This window comes from Suricata suricatta, chromosome 8 (genome assembly GCF_006229205.1).
Source record: "Suricata suricatta isolate VVHF042 chromosome 8, meerkat_22Aug2017_6uvM2_HiC, whole genome shotgun sequence".
NCBI classification, from domain to species: Eukaryota; Metazoa; Chordata; class Mammalia; order Carnivora; family Herpestidae; genus Suricata; species Suricata suricatta.
In genome coordinates this window covers 38,098,421-38,109,945 of record NC_043707.1, presented here as the reverse complement: position 1 = coordinate 38,109,945, position 11,525 = coordinate 38,098,421, and the positions used below count along the sequence as shown (strand labels likewise).

The window sequence follows — 11,525 nt, the reverse complement described above, 5'->3', positions numbered from 1 at the left end:
TTGACCCCCTGGGCCAGCTGCTGCTAGTGTTGTCTGGCTGGGCCGCACGTTGTCCACGGTCACACCTCTCTTGCAGGAGGAGGCCAGGTCCACCAGCCCTCCCAAACCAGGGAGTGCCCATGCCGGCAGGCTGCTGCGCCCAATCCGCAGGGTATGCACTGCTGGTACCCGTCAAGGTCTGGTGTCTCTAACAGGGTCCCTCAGATCCTGAAGAACTGTAGGGGTCCTTCTGGAGCCATCAGATGGGGGTGAGGAAAAGCTTAGGGGGTGGATTCCAGGACCCCACCCTTGGCCACTCCCTAGCAACTCTGTTGTGATTTTTTACCCACTTTTATTTAAAAACCCATTGCAAATAGAGTATAAAATCATTGAATCCAAAACATTTCGATGTGAAAAATCAAGAGGATTGTTTCAAAGGGAAAATAGACTTGAGTTGCTCCCTGCCTCGGGGGAGACGCTGCCTGGGAACACTTTAAATGGAGCCTTCTTGAAAGCACGTCCCCTTTGGTCAGTTGTGCCCTGTCCTGATGCCCGAGAGCATAGGTGTGTCCATCTCTCTCTGCTCTGGCCGCCCCTCCCCCAGAGTGTCCAGGCTGTGGGGCACCTGCCAGGGGCTGCAATTTCTTCATTGTGTGGGTCCCAGCCTTGCTTTCAATAGCACCCACACCATTACCAGGAGGAGGAAATGGGCCTGCTTACTCTGTGCGGATAAGAATTCTATTAATGCTCTAAAAATTCCATTATCGTTCACTCTGACCTTTGCTAATTCCAGCATCATTAGCAGTGCATACATTTCAAAATCTCCTTAATGCCCAAAAGCAGTAATGGGTGTCTGCTATGCTTGCTTAATGAGCCGTAAAATGAACCAGGGGGTGATGTGTTTCTTGCCACCAAGCCCCTGGTTAAGTAATGGCCAGGCCGCTGGAATGAGGCTGCATCTCGTCACCAGACAGCGGCTCAAGGTGCTGGCTTTTCTAATCACAATTGATTATTGTAGAAATATTTATATGCACACACCTTATTTCCCATTATCTTGAAAATTTCTTCTCAATTAGTTTCTTCATCATCATTTGGGGAGAATGTTAACACCATTGATCTTTGTTTGTTTAATTATGATAAATCCTCACAGGAAGCTCCCCACTGTCTGGGCCTTCCCAGCCCCAACAGGCTGGCACCACTTTCCCAGAGGTCCTCACACACCCCAGCCCCCTGGCAACCTCCCTGCTCAGACCCTCCTGGCACCTCCTGCCAGCAGTGTCCCCAAGCGCCCTGGGGCAAAGCTTGTGTCTTTTCATTAAGGGGAAACTTGAGAAGCACACACACCCAAAATTCTGTTACTCAAACAATCTTCTTTTACATTCGTTCACATTGAGTAACGTTCTCAGTATGTGGACATTTTAAGTGGTTTGTGTCTTAGCACACATTGGAGATGGTTTCAACAGACACCGGCACTATTTTCTCAAGATCTGAGTCATTTTGGAAACTACCATTGCATCGTATTCCAACAACTTCGCAAGTCAAGGTTCACCTTCTGTCCCTCCGGGGCTGGGGTGTCCTATTTCCCTGATACATATACGTTACCAGGTAACGCCACAGTCATCTGAAGTTCGCCTGGAAGTTCGCCCTTTTGTAGCTGTTATTGTGCGTTTGTTTCTTTCTTAGGTTGAGGACTGTCTTTACGGGGGGAATGGAGATGAATAGCTTTAAGGGGCCAGATTTTCAAAAAGGCTGTGCAGGTCTGCAGGGTGAATTCCTTCTGGAAGGAACAGGGGTCAGATAGGGTGGTCCTCACCCCTGGGTTTTACGACCTCCTCCCACGCCTCAACTGACCTGTGCAGTCCCCGACCCCCACCCCTGCCCTGCCACTCCCGCTCTGTATGGCCTGGACCCAGAGACTTGCTTCCTATGGGTGGCCGGCTCCTCCTTGGAGACTGGGTAGAGAAGACTATGCACTGGTCCCTGGTGCCTCTTTCTCTCCCCCTCAGCCTCGCTTGCTCCCTCTGAGAAAGCCGTCTTGTGGTGAGCTGCTGACGGGGAGACCCGCTTGGCCAGGAACTGAGAGCAGCGTCTCCAGGGGCCTGGGCACCGGTGGAGGAGCTGAACTGCCAGCCCAGAGGCCACACGCTGTGGCCAGGCAGGGTCAGGGGCGGGGCTGCCTTCCCTGGCTGCCAGCCTGCAGGGGTCATTCCAAAGGGCCACATTCCTCCCGCTCCAAGACCCCATCAGGAGCCACCCTCAGATGGTGACTTGACTACAGGCAGAGGCAGTTTCTCACACTCTTTCTTCGGGCTCCTCAGCACTGGCTTCTTTCTATAGGCAGAGGCTGTGTACCCCCATCTCCCCCATCAGGCTGGTGTGGGCACCCCCTGCCCCATCAGACTGGTGAGGGGACAGGGAGTCTCAGAAAGCCAGTACTCAGTAGGTTCTCAATGCATGTTGGCCACAAGCTTGCCCACCCCATGCATTATCCCCCCAGGGCCGAAGACTTTGCACAGCCCTCTTTCACATCAGACTGTAGCACAGTTGCCTGTCCTCAGGGCACCTCGCAGGCACTATGGGATGCCCATTCGGTTATCAAAGGGGTGGGTGGGCCAGAGGGCCAAAGGTCTCCATGTCAGGGCAAGGCCACCACTGGCCCCAGAGCACTCTTTCCAGGGGTCAGGGGGGCCGCATAGTCAAAGGTGAAGGGAGCTGGTGGGTCTGAGGACCACCGGAGGGTGTGCTTGCTATCCTGTCATGGCTTCTCCCCTGCTCTCCCCACAAGGGCCTAAAGCCACATGATGCACTGCAGGTGAAGAGGCAAAGGGCGGTGGGGTGTGGACGCAGAGGTGCCAGGGGAAGGTCCGCCTCTCCGGACTCCCTGGGCCTAACTGACTGGGACCCGCTGCCCTGATGCTCCCACAGGTGAGGTTGGGCTTCCTTGCCTCAGTGCAGCTGCTCCAGGACCTTCTGAGAGGGGCTGGGGCCCCCTGATCTTTGCAGAGAAGCCTGATCCTCAAGCCTGTGTACACCCTCCCCAAGCTCACGTGCATTTGAATACACGTGCCTGCACGTCACACACAGGTAAACATGCATGTGTGTGCGCGCTAAAGATGGCCTTCCTCATTCCGCCTCCCCAAGGAGTTCGTCCTCATTTCCTGTACAGTATGGGGACCGGAGTGCAGTGTTCCAGGTCTCAGGGCTGCTCAGGAGACATGCTCTGTGCCACTGGGGACCCTTGGTGGCAGGTTTCTGCTGCTCCCCTGCCCATGGGACACCCAGGACCTGGGCTCATGCCCTGACCAACCTCAGGCACACGCCTGCCCTGACTGGCCTCAGTTTACTCACGTGTGCAGTGAGCAGATGGGCTAGAGGGACCCTGGGGCCATCTCAGCTCCCGAACCCACGCTGCCTAAATCCTGGCTGGTATCCTGCATCCCTGTGGTTTTCTGACAAAGGGGGCGTGCTGGTGCTTGAAATGTTCTCACCTCTTGCTATTTTTGCAAAAGGCCTCAACGCAATTGTTAAAAATAGAAATAATGAGGGAAAGTAGAAGCTCCTGACCTTGAGTCCGGACAGGTTCCCAGTGTCCTCCTCGGCTCGTGGTGATGGATGACAGTCGTGCTGCATGTGTCCTTAGCTAATTTATCCTTGGCCTAGAGAGAGAGAGAGAAAGTTTCTGCCTGCCTTTTGCTTTTTTTTGGAAGGCGGGAAGGGTGCTTCAGGCCCAGGAGCTTTGTCTGCTCTGTCTTGGGTGCTCCCTGGCTGCAGTACGGGGTGGGGGAGTGCTCCGAGTGCTCGTGCCACCTGTGCTGTCCAGAAGCCCGTGAGGCCCCACCAGACACCTGGCTCTGTACCAGGAGCAACCCCTCACCTTCCCATTCCCTGAACTGACTCAGCTCCCCGCAAAGGGACCATGAAGGCTCGGGTCCCCCAGCACGCTTGGGAGGCTATGTGTCAGGCCGTCCTCCCCCATGTCCCAGGCCATCCTCCCCTGTATCCTAGGCTGTCCTCCCCCATGTCCCACACAAAAGACATGCAGGGCAGGGGCGGGGAAGTGGCGGCACCCAGCGTCTGGCTGCTATGGGCCTCGTATCTTTTAAAGAGGCAGTAGAGGTTTGCGTCCGGAAGGGCCCTCGGCATTTCTCCTCCCTGGTAGGGGCAGGACTCCAGCCTCTTTCCATTCTTGGTCATGCATGCAGCCACCCCTCCCAGACAAGAGGAGCCCCCACCCCTCAGGAGCCATGGAGAAAGGCCAGAGGGTCTTCAGAGAGGTTGGCATCCATCACCCAAGGCACCCAGCACTGAGCTACAATGCTGCCCCCATATGGGACGTGGATCCAGAGAGACCAGGAGGTCCTTTTTTGAACTCCAGGCCCCTCCTCAGGGCTCTCAGGTGTAGCTCTGCACTTCGGGTGCCGAGACGAGGAGAGTTTCAGCAGGAAACAAACCAAAGGGCTTTCTTGAAAGCCTCGGTGTGTGCAGAAGGGTAAGTGGACGTGACCAGGACGGGTCCATGCAAGGGAGCAGGGGAGGAGCCCTGGAGGGAACGTATGTGGTGCTGAGATGGGGTGGGCGTGTTTGACTCTCTGTGTTTTACAGGTTACCCCAAGGCAGGTTCTGGACCAGCCCCAGCTGACGGCACCTGTCCGCTGTGGCCATGGGGACACTGGCAGGGCTGGCCCTGCCTCCCTGCTTCCCTAGTTTGTGTGTAATTCCATATTCACTTGTGTGCACACCTGTGCGCATACAGGTGCAAAAGCACATATGCACCTGAGTGTTCATAAATGTGTGCACTCGCATGCACCACATATTGGACTGTGTGTGCAGGTGTGAGCGTGCCTGTGTGCACATATGTACGTTGTGTGTGCACACACAGACACAGACACGTGTCTACAGAGAGGCACATGGCCGTGGGTGCACGTGTGGGCCTGCAAGATACTCAGTTGCACTCTCTACCCTAAGTCCCCCGACCGGGCTCCCCATAGGTGATGGTTGGCCGGTGAGTCTCAGGGAGGCACAGTCCCTGGCTGGCATGTCCTGCTGCCCTGGTAGACAGGCTCTCAGTCCTCTGGTGAACAAGGATCGATGCTCCTAACTTGGGATACATAGTGCTTCCTCTGGCCAGCCAGAAAACGACAACAAGGAGAGGCCCTGGCTTTAACACAGTGTCTGGTGGTGTAGACGGGTGATGGGGACCCGTGCATCTTGCTTTAAAAAGCAGCATGAGGTACTCAAGGTGGACCGGGATGTGGACACCAAGTGGGTTCTGGAGAGCAGGGCCAACGTGCCAGCAGGCACCACGCACCCACCGGCTCAGCTTATCAGCCCGGTCCTGACACTTTCGTGCCGGGCCATTCTCTGAGCACATCCCTGCTCCACAGGAAAGAAAAGGAAGAAAGACATCTACTGAGGCCCAAAATAGAAAATCTGTGCTAGTTGCCTGGGCCAGAAGCAGGTGGTTGAAGTGAAGAGAGGGGCCTGAGGCCCTGAAAGGACTAGGCGTCTGCACCCCAAGCTCAGCAGAGACGCCTCTGCTTCGTGCTTTGTGCTTGCCTAGCCTTGCTGGCCCACTGCTCCCATGACCACACCCGGACAGAGGAGGCGCAAGCCACACATCTGAGGCACACTGTGAGTGAAAGCCAGCGGCACGCAGGGGCCGGGCTCAGCCATCTATCTCGTGTCTCCCCCAAGCTATGCAGGGAGGGCCACTCCCTGCATGGTCCAGGCCCAGGCCCAGAGCTCCCGCCAAGCCTTTCGGCTGAGGCCTGACCACCACTGCACCAGCGCCCTCCTCCTCCTCTGCCCTCCCAGGGTCCCTTGCTTACAGACACCCCACTATGTGCTGCCCGTACCGGGGCCTCACATTCACAGCCTTCTCTCCATGTTCAGGGCGCTGCTCCTCGAGGGCTCCGGGCATCGCCCCAGGCTGCCCCAGGGGCCCTCTGCCAACACCAGCTGGGTCTCTTCTGGGCGGGTACCGAGTTCTGAGCACCTTAAGACACATCTGACACGTGATGTGGTGGTGGGGCTTGTGGCTCCTCCCCCACCGGAAACCAAGGCTTCATCCCCTAGAGTTGGGCTGGGGTCTGGGGTCCCTTCTTGTCCAGGATTCAGAAAACCTCATATGCCCACGTGCCATGCCACAGCCCTTCCCGCTAATCACGGTCCACCCTGTGCCCCAGCCCACAGACAGGTGGACCTAAGGTGGAAGCAAGGACGGACACGACGAGCCCCTGAAGAGAGGCATGCACAAGTTCAAGTTCAGGAGGCCGGACGCAGCATGGACCCCTGTGTGGCTGCTCGCCATCCCAACAGAGAAGCCTCCAAGGCTAGGGCCCCCTCCCCTCCAAGAAGGCCAGCAGTGAAGGGTCCCCACTGGCCTCCCTCATGGCCCTGGATGTGGCCTCAGCAATGGAGGGTCTCGGCTTACCCTCCTGCCCACTCTGCATGGCCATGCTAGGAAAAACAGGGGCTCTGGGGTGAGGCTGCACCCAAGCCTTAGTGTCCTCATCTCCAGTGGGGTGAGGGTACCCCCTGTGAGTTGTCCTGTGACACAACAGAGTAGAAGGCACCTAGCATTGCACACAGTAGGCATGCAGCAGACATAACTCCCAGGTCCGCACTGCCTGGCCTCCTTCAGCCTCTGGCCAGCAGGGCCCACCGCCTTCAGCCAGGGCCCTCCCTCAGCATACAGGCTGCACCCCAGGTTGTGGAAGATGGAGGTGCCCAGCCTGTGTCCTGCTCAGGGCCGGGCTGAGCGAGGAGGGAGGGAGGGAGGGGAGACCAAGGAAGAGAGAGACGCAAGCTAAGATCAGGAGGGTTCATAGGTGCCTAGACACTTGATTTGAAGTGGCTCTTGAAGCATGTGTAGGAGTTTGCCAGGAAGGTGAGTGGACGGCCTTCCAGGTCACGGGGCCAGTGGATCCCAAGAGCCTGGTGAGGGTCTTTGCAGGTTTCTGGCTGTGCTGCCTGCTCTCCTGGCTCTCAGCACCAAATGAATTTCAGCAAATGCAGACTTTTTGAGTTCTAAGTTCCTTAACTAAAAAAAAAATGTTTTTTTAACATTCAGTTTTGAGAGAGAGAGAAGATAGAATGTGAGTGGGGAAGGGGAAGAGAGCAAGGGAGACACAGAATCTAGAATCCAAAGCAGGTTCCAGGCTCTAAGCTGTCAGCACAGAGCCTGACGTAGGGCTCGAACCTATGGACCATCTGCTGATCACGACCTAAGCCAAAGTCAGTCACTCAGCTGACTGAGCCACCCAGGCACCCCGTGATGGCTCAGTTTCTAATGGTCAAAAACCAACCTCATAGTTCTTAGGCTTTCAGCAGACAGTCTTTAAAATTTGCATCCCAAGAGGAATGTGTCCATGTCCACACCCCCACCCCGACCACTGTGCCTGGTCTAGTCCACGTCCACCCTCTACCCCATCACTATGCCTGGTCCAGTACATGCCCACACCCCCACCCCAACCACTATGCCTGGTTTACACCTGTGCTCTCTTCACTCAGCCCAGCAGACATGGCCTCAAGCATCCTGGGTCCCCATTTCACCTCTGGTGGTTTGTTGGGCTGGGATCAGATGCCCATGGGCCCAGGCACGTGCTGCTTGGGGTGGGGCTTAGGGCTCAGGAGTCCAGCAGGGAATCCACACACTGGAAGCAAAAGGGAATCCCGTCCCACATTAACAAGCTGTCCTTCAAAAATGTGGATCAGGGGCACCTGGCTCAGTCGGTTGGGTGTCCGATTTAGGCTCAGGTCATGATCTTGGTGGGTTGGGCCCCATGTCAGGCTCTGTGCTGACAGCTCAGAGCCTGGCACCTGCTTCAGATTCTGTGTCTCCTTTCTCTCTGCCCCTCCCCTGCTCGTGCTCTGTCTCTGTCTGTCAAAATAAAATAAATGTTTAAGAAAATTGTTTTAAATGTGTATCAATGGAAACTTTATAAAATACTCTATGTTTAAAATATGCCAACCAAATGATCTCTTAGAAAGAATCCTCTAAGACCAGGGGGGAGCCACAGATCTAAGGCCCTGCTCAGCCTCCATCCTTCATGTCAGTGAACTGAAAATGATTTCTATATTTTTCAGTGGTTGGGAAAAAACTAAAGAAGAATATTTTGTGATGCATGAAAATTATGTGAAATTCAGATTTCAGTATCCATTCGCAGTAAGTTTCATGAGGACACACACAGTCTCTTTGTCACCTGCTACAAAGGCAGAAGTATTTGTAACCATGTGACTGCAAATCCTAATCATGGGGAGCCGTGGCCCTCTTCTGCTGCAGAAACCCAAACTGCTTGTCTGGGGGCTTGAACAAAAGCCTCAGGGGTCTGAGGCGAGGGCTGGAGAGTCCAACAGCATTGCTCCTCTGGCCAGAGAGATGGCCCATCTCCAGAACTGGGAATAATTCACCAAGGCAGCTTGTATTAGGGCTGGTGCATCCTGGGCTTTGGGCACTGACTCCTTGAGGCCAGCAAGACTAACCCACAGCCTCACCAGGACAGAGAAATGGCTGGGGTTGTTTGCAGATGATGCAAGTGCCAGTGACTGTCCTCTCTCTGGACAGGGCATGGGCACCGACCCTGCAGCAGCAAGTGGGAGTCGGGTCACGGCAGGGAGACCAGCACCTGGGCTTGGCAGAAGGCGCTTTTCCCTAGGGAGACGCCTCCAGGGATCCCCCCCCCCCCCCCCCCCCCCCCCCCCCCCCCGATTCCTCCAACTTCACTCCCAGACTCTCCATTCCTCTGATACTGGGTCAGCCCAGCTGGTGCCCCTTTGATCCAGGCACCTTCATGCTGTTTACAGGACAGGTGGGCAGGACGGTGGGTGGTCCAGGCACGGGTCAGCCCCCTTCTATTTTACTGATGCATTTGGACTCTGGGATGAGCTGAAACATCAGTGCACTTCCTGCACCGCTTCTGCTATGGACTGAATGCTCTCGTGCGCCTCTCCCCCTCCAATTCCTCTATTGAAACCTGAGGCCCAAAGGGATGGTGTTGGGAGGGGGTACTTTGGGGTGATTAGGTCACGGATGGGGCTTCCAGGGATAGGATTCGTGTCCTTTTAAGAAGAGACCCCAGAGTGGTGCCTGAGTGGCTCAGTCAGTTCAGTGTCAGACTTCAGCTCAGGTCATGATCTCATGGTTTGTGGGTTCGAGCCCCGCGTTGGGCTCTGAGCTGACAGCTCGGAGCCTGGAGACTGCTTCGAATTCTATGTCTCCCTCTCTGTCTGCCCCTCACCCACTCACACTCTGCCTCTCTCTCTTTCTCTCTCTCTCTCTCTTTCCCTCAAAAATAAAGAAATGTTAAAAAAAAAAAAAAAGAAAGAAAGAAAGAAAAGAAAAAGTAAGAAAAGTAAGAGAGCCCAGAGGGCTCTCTGTCCTTTCGGCCAGGTGAGGACAGGGAGTGAAGATGACGGTGTGGTGACCAGGAAGCCAGTCCTCATCAGACATCAAATACGGGGGGTGGTGATTTGATCTTGGATGTCCAAGCACCGGCCACCTGAGTGGCCACCTTCACAGGCGTCCTGCCTGAAGCTGGGCCAGGCCGTGTCCACAACACTGGACTGCATCTCACCACCCGGTTCATCTACAGAAACCATGAGGGGTGGTAGAGCTTGGGGACAGAGTGTGGAAGGAGGAATGGACGGTTGGATCCTTCTACATTCAGTGATTTTGGTCCATAAGTGATTAAACTAACATAACCAGATTCCAAACACTGACTCTGTCCCTGGTTCAGCGGGTCTGGCCCCAGGCCACTGTGCAGGATTGCTCCTCTCCCTCCGGGGTCTCCTTGGTGGTGATGCAACATCAGAGTCCCAAGGCCAGGGCCCTCCAGGCTGCGTGGCCCCCCGCGGCCACCTCCCAGGACGTCAGGAATGCACACTCCCAGGTCCCACCTGGGCCTCTGCTGTCCAGCAGTGCTGGCCTGTTGCCAAGCCCAAGGCCAGAGTCAGGGTAGAGGAATTCTAGGTCCCTGGGCAGCTTGTGTTGGGAAGGCCACCCCCAAAACTCCTGGGGTTCCCCCAAGCTCGGCTGCTGTGAAGTGTATGGGCAGCCCAGGGGAACCTGGAACCCAAGGACCCACAGGCGTCAGCACTGCCGCCGAGTCACTGCTGGCATCCAATGAGCTTCCGCCTTTGGCCCCCGCGTCTCCACTTCTCATTTTCCTGTCCTTAAGCCCAAAGTGTTGAAGCCTCTGAGAATATCCAAGTCTCTGCACCTGCTTTCCCCAGGGAGGGCCTGGGGCCCACTGAAGGTGGAGACAGACCAGTGGAGGAGGCCACATCTTCCAGAGAGGGTCAAAGGCAGTCCGAGCACTTCCTTGGGTCCCCTGAGGACTATGGCCAGGGGCATTTGAAAGGGTACTCAATGTCCCCCAGCCAGTCCAGGGCCCCCTCCCTGACTCCACTGAGAAAATACAGATTGTCTTAAGGGCACTGGTGTGGACCATGGTCACATCCCATCTGGGGGATAGCGGTCTGGAACAGGCTCTGCTCGGAGGGATGGGAGAGATGTCACCTGGCTGTGGGGTGGGGAGGGCAGTCTGGGAGGTTCAGGGCAGGGCACCAGCAGGGGTCCCTGGAGCGCTGACCCTGAGGCCCAGGTGACAAAAGTGCTCCAAGAGAAGGTGCTACTTTGATGCCTGGCTGTCCTCCAGGCCAGGGACCAGGCTTGGTGCCTGGTGGGATCCCTTCGAGAAGTTTCTGGAACCCACATGCCTACCTGTTCCCATCCCTGTTTCTACCCCAGTCCCTCTGCCTCCAGGCTTCTAGATCACTCATCCTGTGGACGCCCTTCCTCACTTGCCCCGGCTAATTCTCCATGCCTTATCTTAGCAACACAGTGTGGGCTCTGGGAGCTGACCCCTCTGTGGGGGCCAAGCTCTCCTTGAAGCCTTTGGACAAGGAGCTGAAGCTGAATTTTGGTGTGTTTAAGACATTCCTCTTTAGACCAAACGCTGTGATTTCCCTGGACTAAGAAATCTTTTCAAATCCCACAGCGCCAAGAGGCCAGACAGCAGATCTGAGCCACAGTTACAGGAGTCCCAGGAGACAAGCACCTGTCCAGCAGGGACCCAGGGGAATGACAGGAGAGAATGGGCTCTTTGGTCTTAACCACTGGACACAGGCCTGAATTGGAGGAGCTCAACAAACAAGAACTGATTTTGTCTTCTGATAAAGCAAACAGGTTGGCCAGGTGGGTCCACGCAGATGGCCATGGGGCCGAGAAGGCAGGAGGGAGGAGGGAGGATAAAGACCTCAGTTCAGGACACACGGGTTGGGGGGTGGCGGCCAATCCCTGTGGAGACCGGCCTGCCTCAGGGCTGTGCCTCAGGGCTGTGCCCAGGTACAGGGTGGGGGGCTGTGCCCAGGTACAGAGACAACCAGCAGCTGCACTTGCTGCACTGACACAGGGGGCAGGAAAACAGAGCAGGCAGTGAACCTCAGTCGGCGGTGTCTGGGGACACCTACTCAAGGCCAGACCTGCAGGCTGTGCCCGCTGCACCTGCTCGGGTGCCCACGGCCACAGGGCATCGCCACAGCCC

The 11,525-nt window shown here is 56.1% G+C and overlaps 1 protein-coding gene across 1 annotated transcript in view; it reads left to right on the top strand.

Annotated features, from left to right (window-relative positions):
- Nucleotides 1-5,170: 5,170 nt before the first annotated feature.
- Nucleotides 5,171-11,525, top strand: part of FAM20C (FAM20C golgi associated secretory pathway kinase) — a 63,313-nt gene continuing 56,958 nt past the window's right edge. The window contains exon 1 of the mRNA XM_029945771.1: nt 5,171-5,325. Within this exon, the coding sequence (XP_029801631.1) occupies nt 5,171-5,325 (155 nt within the window). The remainder of the gene's footprint in view (nt 5,326-11,525) is intronic.